The 15,760-nt window shown below is 38.0% G+C and overlaps 1 protein-coding gene across 1 annotated transcript in view; it reads left to right on the top strand.

Annotated features, from left to right (window-relative positions):
• LOC129650965 (homeobox protein Hox-D9-like) overlaps positions 1 to 15,760 on the top strand; it is a 197,406-nt gene that overhangs the window by 14,026 nt on the left and 167,620 nt on the right. The window contains exon 3 of the mRNA XM_055579724.1: positions 3,131 to 3,246. Coding sequence (XP_055435699.1) covers positions 3,131 to 3,246 — 116 coding nt within the window. The remainder of the gene's footprint in view (positions 1 to 3,130; positions 3,247 to 15,760) is intronic.

Raw genomic sequence — 15,760 nt, 5'->3', positions numbered from 1 at the left:
TTAGTGGTAGATTACAGCCTGAAATAAAAAGAAAGGGCCACACAGTATGAAGGGGAAATAAAGGTCAGGATGTTGATCTTGAGGCTTGTTTCTAGTTCAACCAGAAATTCTGGTAAGCCAAATTAAGGGAAAGAGAAACCAATAGAAGAAACACCCCCCTCTAGTGGCGAGGAGCCAGGTTCTACACTTGTTTCCTAAGATGTGTGATTGGGGAATGGATGGCTTCTTAGGATGTCTTCAGTTTCTTAAGAAGTACCCTCAAGGGATCCAGAGTTGAAATTCTTAACAAAGATCATTACTTCAGGTTTTCCTGATCAGGTGGATTGATACATAAATAGTATGTTGGCAGTCTCACATGGGATCAATTGTCTGAAAAATGTAGAGGCTCCTGCTGTTGGAAGAGATTCACAGTTTTTATGTACTTTTATGTAGGTCATTTAGAGAATTAGGAGACCACTGTTACTAAATTTCTTATTGATCTGAGATGATACAGTAGGAACCTCTATAAACCCATGTGTAGGCGGATAAAGCCTGTGATGGTATAGAGTAGTATTCATCTGTATTTATACAAAATAATGATTGTGGATTTCCTAAGGGTAACTTTTGATTTGAAATATTTAGTGGTCATTGGGAGAGCCAGGTGTTTTATTTTATATCTCAGAAGTGATTTAATTTTTGCTTATAGAAAGGTAGTGAATTTAAATATATTAAAATAACTTACTGCCCATAATTCAGTGGCTTGGTAGGGACACCTAATGTATTCTTGAAGGACATCTCATCTTAAGGATGTGTTACCAATGATAATACTTGCAATTGATTATTATTGAATCTACAAATTTCAAGAGTCCATTCAGATTTTTATTGTTTTGAACTTCTATTTGGGAGGAATTCTTTTACGTTAACTCTGAAGAGGCAAAATTTCAAAGAATGAAATGTTTATGGTATTCTGTGTTAGACCTGAGGAAACTTTGAATATCATTCAACTGTGATATAGAAAAGAATGATTATGGAACAAGAAAATAAAGACTGCATCATCAGAGTGCCATTTCTTTATTTTTAATGTCAAACTTTGTGCTCCGAAGGAAAGAAATGTGAAGCTTGCAGTAGAACTAGCTTCTCAATAGTTCAGAATATGTTTGATGATATTTCTTGTGAAATAAAAATGGAAGAATTCTCTAGAAAATATAAACTCGTACATGGATAAAGTGAGATTACAGGGTTATGAAACTTTAGTGTACAATGGATAGAATTAATATTCTTAGTTTATGATTATACTTCATAAATATACTTGATTTCAGGAAAGAAGAACTAGATCTGGCAGTAGATCAGGATCCACCTATTGGGGAAAACCAGAAAATAGGAGGAAGAAGTTATTAATGGTTCATTCTTAGCCAGAAGAATTCAGTATGGAATAATTAAGGTCAGCTAGAGAAAGAATTATGATTATGTTAAGTGAGTTCACAGATATCTTTGAAGGCAAATCAGTTAGAATTGATTTGTTAATGTATATGGGGCAATAAAACAATTAGATGGTCTCTTTTCTAAATTAGTATGACAGTAGTAGAAGATATTTGGAGGGAAGAGAAATGGCTGATAAGGCTAGTGGTAATTAGACCTTCTTCATTAAATTCTAGCACTAAAGAAGTTCTCTGTACTTTAGTAATTGCTTAATTCTATAAATAAAATTTAATATTAAAAATTGATACAAGGTTGGCATTGCTAAAATTAGGCAGTACTGATTTGTGTAAAGGGTTGCAGTAAGTGGGCTTGACGAAAGAACCCAAACTTCAAACCTCATTTGAAATTCCAGATAAAGTTTAAGAATAATAATTCATATTTGTAAAGGATTTTATAGTATTCTTAATATTTTCACATGTATGATCTCATTGATTCTGTATGTATGATCAGAACATGTATGATCAGATTTCTGGGGGATAGTAGCACAGGTTTGATTATCCCATTTTTACAAATGAGGTCATGGAAGCTCAGAGAGGCTAACCTACTTACTAAAGAGCCTATAGGGACTAAATGACAAGAGTGGGACTTAAGATGTGTACCTTTTTCAGGGACCACCAGTTCAACCCACTGCATTCAATGTATGTTGTTTAATTCTATATGTTCCTTTTGGATTGAAGAAATAATCTTGTCTGAACGTGGGCAAATGGGCTAGGGAATTTTTAGCTAGTATGTATAGAGGCACATTTAAAATACATATGTTTGGTGCTAAATGCTTAGTTACTAGAATTGAACTAATTAACCCAAGAATTCCACCAAATCATTACACTAGGGTTGCATTTGCAGAACTATGAAAAAAGAACTAAATTAAAGTAACATCTGACTATTCATGATTAACAAGAATCCAGCTCTTTTGTTTCATGTTCAATTGGACTAAAAGGTGTATGTGTGTATGTGGTGTGAATGAATATAAGAGATATTCTTTGGTAATGGGATAGATTTCTTAAATCACATGGGTCATTTGGGTCGTATAAATCAAGGTCCATGTATGTAGATTCTTGGTATGTCTTGTTCACAATTAGATCCCCACTGTTGTTCCTGATACATAAATGTGCTCAAAGAATTTGCTAAATGAATGAAATAATTTTTTATGACACCCAGATCAGGCAGCCACAAGTCCCATACTGTTTCACTTTGTGGAGATCCCTGAATAACAGTAAGATTGTAGGAGAGTCTCCACTGACTGCAAGAGATTCCATTGTGAGTCCATTTACTTTTGACGGAGCCTATGGCCTTTTCTTCTCTGTTAATCTTTACTCTGGGCCAAAAAACTGTTGTCAGTGTCTTGTTCACATTAAAGAATAATCAGTGAGATTGCTTCCGCCTATCAGTTCATGTCTCACTTGCATGGAGCTCAGCTGCCGCTGGAGGCATTCTGGTGGGCTAATCCAGCCAGCTCTTCAGGTCATTAGTGCTACACATTAAGCTCTGGGGAGAGGGCAGGCTTTTGTCCTCTCAATAGTGTGCAGAGTTCAGACTCTGATACAGCTTTCAATGTTAACGGGTAGAAGTTTGGTGACTCAAATGATGTGCCAGACTTCCCATGTGTTATCGAAAATACTGTTTCCAGCCAGCCTTTTAGAAGCTAAGAACTATCATCATCCCTGTTTTACAGAAGCACAAAGAAGTTAAGTACTTGACCAAGTCACACCAAGGTATGAGCCCAGGTAGTCTTGCTTCAGAGCCTACATTCTTATCCGTGCCCATTGCCAGCCTCATGCTCATTCATTTGTAAGTAATCTCTTCTTTCTTTCTGAAAACTCATATTTTTCTTTCTTATTCTTAAACTTCAGAAATTCCATGAGGATATGTCTAAATGTATACCTTTTTTCATTTATCCTGCTGGAACCCAGTTAGTGCTTCTGATCTAACAACTCTAGTCTTCTCCTGAGGGTAGTTTTCTAGTATTGTGTTTTCATTATTGCTTTCTCCAGTATGGTCTTTGGTCTGCCTCTGGAACTTCTTTTATTTACAATTAGGCTTTCTAGAACGGCCCTCTGGTTCTTCTTTTTTTTTTTTTTTTCATTCAGGAATTCCATTTCTTTTTATTCTTTCCCTGGACAGTGTGTTAAACTTTCACTTGCTTTTCCAGATAACAGATTTGTTCTTCAGAAAGGTCTCTTCTACTTTTTACTTCCTCAATTAAAATTTAAGTCATGTTTGAAGAATTTCCCAGTATCATATTTTGTTCTGTTTATGTTTTGCATTCAATATCTTATAAAAATACTATAACCACGCAAACCTGATTTATTTTAGAAATGTGAAGCTATTGCAATGTGAATAAATAGTAACGTAATATATCATGTTGGTAAATCAAAGGAGAAAACCATAAGGTCATTTCCACAGACATTGTAAAGGTATTTGATAATCAGTACCCATTCTTGATTTTAAAGACAGAAACAAAAAATAGCTCTAAGTAATCCAGGAAATGAAGAATAACCATTGTCATACTTAACATTGAAATACTTACACAACATTTCCCAAATGTATCCCTCTGAAATGTGGATCTAGTGTTTTATATAAAAAAGAGTATCTTGGTGTACTACTTAGCCTAAAGCAAGTTACTATAACACACACTAACATTTTAGCAGCTTAATACAATAGAAATTTATTTCTCCCTCATGCAATAGTCAATGTGGATGTTTCTGATTGCTAGACAGTTGTTCCCTCTCAGGTGATTCAGAAACTCAGGTTCCTTGCATCATATGGCTCTCCCTTTCCCTCCAGCCTTGAAATCTGTTTCCAGCTGGTAGAAAAACAAAGAAAGGGTAGAAAATATGCATCGTCTTCTCAGTTTCTTTGGCCTGAATATGACACATGTCTGTTCATATCCCTTATTCTGTTGACCAGACAAATGACCTCACCTGTCTGTAAGGGGTATGTGTGTGTGTGTGGGTGTGTATGTATGTGTGTGTGTGGTGGGGGAGGAGAATGGAAAATAGTATCTTGCTGGGCAGCCAGAGGTAGGGAAATAAGTAGGTGTTCTCATTTGTAGTTGGCAGGACTAGAAATTAGGACCATCTGAATGGAGAATACTGTGGTAATGTCTATGAAACTAAAAATGTACATATCCTTTGACCTTCTGCAGATACAGTCACAAATGTGTGCATATTTGCATTTTAAGGATATATGTAGCATTACTGTACTAGCAAGAGGTTGGAAATATTCTGAATGTCCATCAAAGTGTACTGGATGAATAAGGTATTGTATATAAGTACAATGGAACACTCTGCAGCCACTAAGAGGAACAAGGCAATGATATGTGTACTGCCTGGGGGATAGAAGCAAGGTACAAAACTGTGTGCACTACTACCATTTATTTAAAAAGAGAAATATACACACACATGCTCATATAGTCATAGACTACTCGTGGAACGATCACAAGAAACTGGTAAAAGTGGTTGCTTCTGTTTAAAAGTGTAAGGTAATGGAGGGTAGAAGGGAGAAGGCTTTTGCTGTGTACTCTTTTTGTGATATGCTCCTCTTAAAATATAAAAGTCAGTTTTAGAAGTATAGTAAATAATGTGGAAAGATGGTTGTAATATATTGTTGCCTGAAAAGCTACTTACTGAAAAGAATGTAAAATGTTATTATTTTTATAAATAAATAAAATTTAAATGGCATATACCAAAATGTAGTGATTTGTAGTTTTTTGCTTATCTGTATTTTTTCATAATGAACATCAATCACCTTTGTAATTAAAAAAAATTGTAAAACTAAAATAAACACAATGAAAACTTTTCCTAGGGGTCCCAGTTAACCCTGCCATGAAATCTTCCTCCATGTTTCCTGTTAAGATTAATGAGTACTTCTTTTTTGCTTTCATGCTACATTTTTCATGCTACACTTATCACAGCCTGAATTGGATTATCGTGTACACATTTGGCTCACCTTTTCTGTGTATTCTTTAAGGGTCTGGGTCATACCAAATTCATCCAGGTATCCCTGTCAATGCAATGAACAGTGTCTTTCCCCTAACAGGTGTGCATTCAGTATCGAGTTGGCGTGTAAAGCAGGGGACACAATCAGTACAGTGGTTGTAAATTTTGTTCTTGCATGATGTAGCCTGTATTTTAACACTGTATCATTCACTGACTCTTTAGTAATGCCAGTGGCTTACTGGGTGGAGTGCAAAGTACATAAGTCAGAAGGTTTCCTTTCTAAAATAATAGCGATTGCCTTCAGTGATTGCTGTCTCTGCATCATAAATTAGTGTGAGTTCGTTACAGAAATTTATGTAGTTAAAAAAGGACTAAGTTAAATAAATGTAAGAACAGTCAAACTGCTGATGACATGGGCCCTGCTCTGATACAGGTGAGACTCCTATCTGCTTGGTATTTTAATTTTAGAGCAGTTTCATCCTACTTTTTATACTATTTTACTTTCCCCATTTCTATCCTTTTGCTACAATCCCTCTTTGTATGCATTGCTGTATTATTGATGTGGTCATTATGGGTTGGTTAAGGTCCTCCCTTGGTGGCTCAGAGGGTAAAGTGTCTGCCCGCAGTGCAGGAGACCCGAGTTCGATCCCTGGGTCGGGAAGATCCCCTGGAGAAGGAAATGGCAACCCACTCCAGTATTCTTGTCTGGAGAATCCCATGGACGGAGGAGTCTGGTAGGCTACAGTCCATGGGGTCGCAAAGAGTCGGACACAACTTCACTTTCATGAGTGAATGAAAATAAATGCAAATCGAAGAATTGGGAGCGGATAACATTACTTGGGCAGCAGTAACTTTTCTTTTTTTTTATGGAAAGTTGTTTCAAAATAGATTTGATGATCTTGATTCTTTGCAGTTCCCAGTTTTATTGTCACAGTGACCTTATCCTCCCTGTTTCCTATGTTCTAGTCATAGAAGTTTACTTATTATACTCCAGAGTTTTCTTCTAGAGCCTTTCCTCAAACCTTTTCTTCTTGGGAGGTCCACTTGTGTGTTCACCGATCCAAGCATTCAGTTCAGTTCAGTTCAGTTCAGTAGCTCAGTCGTGTCTGACTCTTTGCTACCCCATGAATCGCAGCATGCCAGGCCTCCCTGTCCATCACCAACTCCTGGAGTTCACTCAAACTCATGTCTGTCGAGTCGGTGATGCCATCCAGCCATCTCATCCTCTGTCATCCCCTTTTCCTCCTGCCCCCAACCCCTCCCAGCATCAGAGTCTTTTCCAATGAGTCAACTCTTCTCATGAGGTGGCCAAAGTATTGGAGTTTCAGCTTTAGCATCAGTCCTTCCAATGAACACCTAGGACTGATTTCCTTTAGAATGGGACTGGTTGGATCTCCTTGCGGTCCAAGGGACTCTCAAGAGTCTTCTCCAACACCACAGTTCAAAAGCATCAATTCTTCGGTGCTCAGCTTTCTTCACAGTCCAACTCTCACATCCATACATGACCACTGGAAAAACCATAGCCTTGACTAGATGGACCTTTGTTGGCAAAGTAATGTCTTCGCTTTTGAATATGCTATCTAGGTTGGTCATAACTTTCCTTCCAAGGAGTAAGTGTCTTTTAATTTCATGGCTGCAATCACCATCTGCAGTGATTTTGGAGCCCCCCAAAATAAAGTGTGACACTGTTTCCACTGTTTCCCCATCTATTTCCCATGAAGTGATGGGACCGGATGCCATGATCTTCCTTTTCTGAATGTTGAACTTTAAGCCAACTTTTTCACTCTCCACTTGCACTTTCATCAAGAGGCTTTTTAGTTCCTCTTCACTTTCTGCCATAAGGGTGGTGTCATCTGCATATCTGAGGTTATTGATACTTCTCCCGGCAATCTTGATTCTAGGTTGTGCTTCCTCCATCCCAGTGTTTCTCATGATGTACTCTGCATATAAGTTAAAAGAGCAGGGTGACAGTATACAGCCTTGACGTACTCCTTTTCCTATTTGGAACCAGTCTGTTGTTCCATGTCCAGTTCGAACTGTTGCTTCCTGACCTGCATACAGGTTTCTCAAGAGGCAGGTCAGTTGGTCTGGTATTCCCATCTCTTTCAGCATTTTCCAGTTTATTGTGATCCACACAGTCAAAGGCTTTGGCATAGTCAATAAAGCAGAAATAGATGTTTTTCTGGAACTCAGCGGATGTTGGCAATTTGATCTCTGGTTCCTCTGCCTTTTCTAAAACCAGCTTGAATATCTGGAAATTCAAGTTCACGTATTGCTGAAGCCTGGCTTGGAGAATTTTGAGTATTACCTTCCCATAAAGAGCCAAGTCAGGTGCTGCCTCTTCAGAGAAGTTGTTGCAGACCCTCCCAGTCAGTCTTTACTCATCCTACCAGTAAATTGTTATAATTCCATGAGAGCACTAGTTAGAATTAATGTGTTCATTCTGTATACATTCACTGAATGTCTGCTGTGCATATGTTGTTCTGGGAGCTAGGATGGGAGAATAGTGCAGCAGACTGTCCTCAAGCTTACAGCGTAGTGGAGGAGGCAGATAAACAAAGGACTTTGAGTTATAGCATAAGAAGTGTAACCAGTGTGTGCAGGATTCTGTGGGAGCATCTCACCTAGCAGGGGATGGGGGGTTCCAGACAGATTTGAGTTGAACAGCAGGTTGTAGGTCATGGAGAGAACGAAATGTCTTGCACCTCTGAAGGATGAGAAATAACTCGGTTAGGCTGGAGTGTGGATGGGGGAAGTGGTAGGAGATGAGACTGGAGAGGCAAGAAGAATGGAGTCCTGATGGGTCTTTTGTGCCTCTGTTATGGGGCTTTGTGTGGGGATTTGCTAGACATTGCTCCATTTTTATTTAAAGGATTGATTTATCTGAAATAGTAACAGAGTTGAACACTTTTTGCACTCCATCAAATCTGCATGCGTTATCTTAACCTAATCTTTACAACTGTCTAAGGTAGGTACAGTGTCTTAGAGTGTTTAAGTGAGGCCACTGTACAATAGTAGTTAAAATGGCTTAGGTTTGAATTTCAGCTCATCAGTTTACTAGTTTTGGACCTGGAAGTTACACATTTGCCTCAGTGTCTTCATCTGATAACTATAATAATGATAGCTATCTCTACCTCGTGGGGCTTCCCAGGTGGCTCAGTGGTAAAGAATCTGCCAGCAATGCAGGAGATGTGGGTTGAAGGAGAAGGAAATGGCAACCTACTCCAGTATTCTTGCTTGGAAAGTCCTATGGACAGAGGAGCCTGGCAGGCTACAGTCCCCGGGGCTACATGACATGGTGACTAAGCATGCATGCATGCAAATACATGTAAAGTGCTTAGCTCTATAGTTGCTAAGTGACTGCATACTCAGTAAATGTGATTCTTGATTATTAAAAACCGTACCTCTGGGACTTCCCTGATGCTCCAGTAGTTAAGACTCTGTGCTCCTAATGTAGGGGCCTGGGTTCAATCCCCAATCAGGGAATTAGATCCCACATGCCATAACTAAGACCTGGCATAGCCAAATAAATAAGATAAATTGAAAAAGCATTCTCCAAAGTCACATGAGCAGTTAGTGGTGAAGCCCAGGGTGAACAAGGCAATCTGATTTCAGAATCTTTATTGTAACTGCTTTTGTGGTTACAGAGAGATGATTAAAGATAGGTTCTAAGCAGTGGAATCAATGAAGAATTTCAGTCAACACGGGAAATACCTTTTAGGGTAGGAAATTCTTAAGAGCTCTTCACATTACCCCGACTTTAAGAACTCTTCTTTGCTACCCAGCCTGCATATAGGGACTTATGTGAGAAATGCATCTCTGTAATTTAGGTTAATGACATGAATTCCACATTTATAATGCACATGAGTAATGAACCTGGAGAATATCTTACAAATATCTCCCTCTAGGAATTGGTCTACTAGTGCTGACACCTGGGATACCATGTCAAGCCTGTTGCTCTGTTCATCTCCATACTCCCTATATTTTTCCAACTTTAGGACCCAAGTGGGAGTCTTATGTTGGAGGATGTTGTGCAAACCACATGCATAAAGAAAATAATTTACATTTTTCCTTTCTTAGCTTCTGGAACATCAGTGATTCCATCCTCCCACTTCCATTGGGCAGAAATTGAGGTATTCTCCTTATGCTTTCTCATTTTCTCCAAAACCCACCACACATATAAACTCTCTCCCCCATAAGAGAGAGGGCTCCAGCATAGCTACTTTTTTCTGATTCAAGGACCCAAGAATATACAAAGTCTTTGGTAATAAAGGAGCACACCAGCATGCTAACTTCTCCATTCCTACTCTTGCCACTCACAATTGTCTTGTAGCTTTCTTTTCTCTTTCTTTGCTCAGTTTTGTATCCCTCTTGTCTCTTGCACAATGTCTGGTGTGTAGTAGGCATTCAGTAAATAGGTTTTGAAAGATGCGTTGCATCTTCAATATCTTAATGATATGCAATTACAGAAAAATGTGCAAATATATTGCCTTGCTTTAAATTGTTTTATGAGAGTGGATTGTTCTTAGCGAGCAGGCCCCATCTTCACCTCCACTGCCACACTGGAGCTCCCACAAGTTCCAGATTTATTCAGTTATTCTGAATATAGCTGTGGTGGTAAAGGAGCTGAATGGATGTCCCACAAACCTGGGAGAAGATCTCCAGGTTGAAGGCAGGTCCATCTCATGGGATTGGTTATTTTTCCAGGGTCTTTGGAATTTCATGACTTCACAATGGAAAAGTTTCCACAGATTTAAGTTTTGTAAGGAAATAAATAGATCATAGGAGACACATACTGTTAGAAAGGGCTAGGAGCAAATAATCTGAGTAAAGTAGAAGGTATCTAGAAGGCCCAAGTTCATTATTTTAACTTATTTTTTAGGTTTGAAGCCTCCTTGGAATTCACTGGCTTCTACAGACTTCCAACCCAGAGAGCAGCAGATCTAATTCTCTTAGTTTCCAGTTTTTGAACCTTTTGCATACATCATCAGTTATATTTGAAATTGTAATAATCTTCTCTCATTATTTTCTTTCAACTTCAACCCTCTCATATAACTTTTCTCCCACCAACTCTGATAACCTTTTAAGAATTTTTAATTAGTTCAAATTGGTTGACATCACTTGTTTATCAGGGTGCCAAAACCTGCAAAATTATAGCTATGGATATCTGGGGCCTCAGTCCAGAATAGATAACCTTCATAATTCTGGTACCTATAAGAACTCAAATTTATGTAGACAGTGTTGTTGACACAACTCTCATATCCCTGGGTTCCTAGGAAAACCTTTAGAAACATGAAAAAGAGGCTTAAACTTTTAGGACTTTATGCTTGCCTGAAAGTCCATACTCATGTTAATCTTAGGGTCATGACGATGTACCAGTAGACTGTCCAGACATGTTCAAAGCAGTGAACCTGGGCCTTCAGGACTTTGATTGGTCCTGATTACAAATGATGTACTGCAGTATGCAGAAACACTCAACTTGTGTCCAAAGATGAAGAACTTATGTCATTATTAGAGCCCACGTATTGTGTGTATCTGTCTACCACTTGAAGGTCATCTCCAAGACTTCAAGAGAAACTGATACCCAGGCTTGAATTTGGTGTCCTTCATACATAAATCTTGTTCACAGCCTGCTCTGTTTCCAAACCTCCAGAAGAAATTAGAAAAAGAAGACCAATTAAACCCCAAAGAAGTCAATAAAGAACAGAAATCAGAAATAGAAAAAAAAGAGACAATTAATGAAGAAAATTAACAAAGCCAAAAGATTGTCCTTTGAAAGTAAAATAAAATTGAGGAACTCTTAGCATTACTGATAAGGAGAGAAAACAGAAATTACCATAATTATGAACGAAAGAGGAATAGATCATACTGACATTAAAAGATTAATAAATATTATGGACACTTTATGCCAATAAATTCAAGAAATGAGATGTTTTCAAATTCCTTTAAAACACAACTTACTAAAGCTAATACAGGATGGAATAGAAAATCTGAATAGCCCTATATTTAAAATTTTGAATTTGTGATAAAAAAACCTTCCTGTGAAGAAAGCTATAAGTCCAGATGGTCTCTCTGGTGAATACTATCAAACAGTAAGCAGTAATATGAATGTTAAACAAATCAGAAAATAGAGACAGAGGGAACGTTTCTTAACTCATTTTATGAGGCGAGCATTACCCAGATACCAAAACCTGAGAAAAATACTTCAAAAGAAGAAAATTGCTGATCAGTATTCCTGAGATCATAGACACTGCAATAGACAGTGTTTGTGTCCCTCCAAAATTCATATGTTGAAGTCCTAACCCTTAATATGATGGAGAGGTCAGCAGCCTGCAACCTGGAAGAGGGCACACACTGAATCTACTGGTGTCTTGATCTTGGACTTCACAGGTTTCAGAACTGCGAGAAATAAATGTTTGTTGCTTAAAGTCACCAGTATATGGTATTCTTTTATAGCAGCTGTAACTAAGACAGAAATAAAAATCCTTAAAGGAATATCATCAGGTTGAATCCAGGACTGTATGAAAAGGTTAATGCATCATGGTCAAGTGGGGTTTAGTCCCAGGAAACAAAATTGCTTAACCCCAAAATTATATCACCTTTTAACATAACAAGGAAGACAACCCATATAATCCTTTCAATAAATACAGAAAGGATATTTCACAAGATTCAGTAATTTTTAATTCAGCAAATCAGGAATTGAAATTTCTTTAACTCGATAAAGAGCATCTATAAAGCTCCTGTAGCAGCCTCACATTTAACACTGAAATATTGAAAGCCTTCCCCCATGATTGAGAACAAAGTATGGATGTCCTTCCTTACTGATTGTTTTTATTGATAATACTTCATTGGAGCTGCTGGCCATTGCAATGAGGCAAGAAAGAGAAGTATAAGATACAAAGCCCGTAAAGGGTGTAATTCTGTACATAGAAAATCTTAAGGGATCTGCAAAACCACTACTGATACTTAAAAATGAATTTAGAAAGACCACAGAAAAAAGTCAATTATATTTTTATAGATCAGTTGTAAGCAATTGGAAAATGCAATTAAGAATTCTTTATAACACCAAAAATCAAAATACTTAAGTAGATCATCGACACACATGTAAAATCAAAAATTATAAAGTTTCTAGAAGAAAATACATGCTTGGGTTAGACAAAGATTTCCTGGAGAGAGCATAAATAGCATTAAACAGGAAGGAAAAAATAGATCTATTGGAACTCAAAACTTTTGCTCATTAAAAGTTACCACAATAAAAAATGAAGAGGGAAGACACAGACTAGGAGAAAATGTTTATAATAAACTATCTCCTGAAAATCAATAGACAAGTGATCTAATATAAAATGGGCAAAAGACTTGAGCAGGTAGTTCACAAAGGAATGTGTACAAATAGCTAATAAGCACATTAAATTGCTTATTACCATTGATCTGAGAAAATGCTAATTAAAATTACAGTGAGATACTGTTTTATATTCATTATAATGGCTAACTTTAAAAAGATAAGACAGCTACAACTGTTGGTGAGAATGTGGGAAAACTGCTGATAGAGTACAAAATCACAATCATTTTGGGAAAAAATTGACAGTTTCTTGAAAAATTAATCATGTATCTGTGCTGTGGCTCAGAAATTCCACTTCTAGGTATTTCTCCAGAAGACATGAAAACGTATGCCCACAAAAGGGCATGCAAAAGAATGTTCACAACAACTTTATGCTAGTCCCAAGCTGGAAAGAACCCAAATATCCATCCAGGATAAATTAGGGTATAATTCAGATAAAAGAATACTGCTCAGCAAGTAAAAAGAATGGACAACTGATACATCCAGCAATAAGAGCCAATCCCCCCAAAGATCATGCTGAGTGAAAGGAGCCAGACACAAAATAACATACTGAATTATTCTCTTTATATAAAGTTATAGAGGGGGAAAATTTATGGTGATAGAAATAAGAACAGTAGTTGCCTGGGAGGGTATATGGTAACTTTCTGGAGTGATAGAAATGCTCAATATCTTGACTGGTGTGGTAGTTACATGGATATACATTTATCAAGACTCATCAGTTGTACACTTTTAGGCATTTCATTATATGTATATTTTACCGCTATGAAACCCAAATCAATAGTTAGCTATATGCCATTACAGCAGTGAGCAAAATAAAGAATATTTCTAACACCCCAGAGAGCTCTCCCATGTGCTTTTTCAGTCCATAGCCCCATCTGTATATCCCATCACAGATAATTACTATTTTGAGCTAGATTTGGTTTTGCTCTTTCTTAAACTTCTTATAAGTGGAATAACCAATATTAGCTTTTGGGTCTAGATTGTTTTGCTGAACATAATATTTTTGAGATTCACTCGTATTGTATATATTAGTAAGTTTCCTTTAAATTCCTGGTCTATTTATAACTATCCCACAGTTTATCTATTTTTTTGTGTTAGGCATTTGAGTTATTTACAGTTTTGCTGTAAAATAAAGTGGATCTGAATAACCTTCCATGATTTTTTTGGTGGTCCTGTTATCCATGTCTCTTGGGTGTATACCTAGGAAAAGGATTACAGGATATGTGCATCATTAACTCTTTCAGATGTTTGCCAAATTTCTCTTCAGAGTGGTTGCATGGATTTGCATCTCAATGAGCACTGCTTGAGAGCTGCCCATTCTCTTTTCCTTCTACCACCATAAAGTAAAAAACAAGGCAGACTTTTTTTAATGGGAAGACCAAAGCTAAGCATGGAGGAATGTGACAAAACCAACTTGCGTGTGATCTGGTGTCCAATCCAAGAGAAACATACAGAGAGCAACAGCAGATCTTTGGGTCAATAATTGTGCTTGGTGTCTATGTGTCTGAGTTACAAGCCCGGGAGGAGTGTGGGAAACGTGTGAGAGGTGTAGAAAACCAGTCTCAGGAAAGGGTCAAGAGGTCAGGCTCCCCCAGTGAACTGGTTGGGTCTGCAGCTCCTGAAGGAAACCAGAGGATCTTGGGTAGCATGGGTAGATTCCTGAACCAGCTGTGTGCTGAATGTTTGGATGATTCAGGTTTTATTTGAAGTTTATACCAGCATCAAGATTGCTGTTGCTTTGCCTTTCTGGGCACAGAGGGTAGGAAGCTCTTCATGTGCCACTCAATCTGGGCTGACTTCAACCTGTAAGTAGAAGTACTTACAGGCAGATGAGACAGAGCTCATCTGCCTCAGACAAGGATGCCAGTGCCCCAAATCCAGTGTCTGATTAAACCTAATCCTGTAGTGTAGTCTGTGTATCAGTTTTCTAGTTAGGAAGCTGTCTGAGTGCATGGGGGAAGCTGGGTCTATAAATGTGTGAGCCAGGTAGGTGCTGCTTGCCAAGACAAATGGGACCATCTGAACTAAGTAGCTGCTACTGGGTCCTAATAACAGCAGTGACAATGAGGCCAAGTGTACAAGTATAACCCCCCACCCCTGCATCCCCTGGCAAATAGGTTACTCACTTTGGTATTTTTCATGATCAGAAATTTGTTATTGGTGACCCAGATGACAAGTTCAGCTGATCCTGACTGTACTTCCAACATATATCTTGAATTCTTGTGCTTCTTTCCACTTTTATTGCCTTCAGTTTAGTTGAAGCCACCAAGATATATAAGTCTTTGTTATATTCCAACAGCCTTTTTCCTGGTCTCCTCCTATCAAATTCTGCCCCACTGATAGTCATTCCATGTAGAATTACTCTTCTGATCATGTTATTCCCTTTATTAAAATCATGTTGAAATTTCAGGAGCATGTGTTTGAAGGTAGATAATGTGAATACTAGAAAATGTGCCAGTTTGGGAGGTAGAGGACTCAGGTTCTAATCTTGACACAACTACTAATTAGCTGTGTGACTTAGCAGTCCTCTCCCTATCCTAGGTCTCAGTTTTTTTCATCTGTAAATTTAAAGATTGGAGCAAACTAGGAAGTTTCTATGGGCCATTATAAGTCTAACATTCTGTAATACTTTGTGGGACTGATTCAGAGGATTTTTATTGAGTTCATGCCTGGGGTGGAGAAAAGTAAGACTTTGGGGTGGTATTTCAGTCAGCTTTCCTATTTTTCTTCTCAGAGATGACTGGCATCTTTGAAGTTGTTGGACAGTTCCCTTTACACTGAGTGTAAATCATTTGAAAATGTTTCAAGAGAATTTTCTCATTTCAGCAGGTATGCCTGGCGGACTGAGAGTTCCCTGTTGTTTCACCTTGCTGATGTAGGCCCTTGTCAAGCTTTCTGTGCTTCACTGCATACTTTATCTTAGAGGTTATGTAGATTCTTAGAAGTCATCCAACCCAGGCCTGTTGGTAGGCGAGTCCTTAAGTCCCATGAAGTGCTGCTGACATTTTGTAGGATTCTGACTGAG

Source organism: Bubalus kerabau, chromosome 4 (assembly GCF_029407905.1).
Source record: "Bubalus kerabau isolate K-KA32 ecotype Philippines breed swamp buffalo chromosome 4, PCC_UOA_SB_1v2, whole genome shotgun sequence".
Lineage (NCBI taxonomy): Eukaryota > Metazoa > Chordata > Mammalia > Artiodactyla > Bovidae > Bubalus > Bubalus kerabau.
Note: the sequence above shows the minus strand (reverse complement) of the source record. Positions and strands in the feature narration are given on the sequence as shown.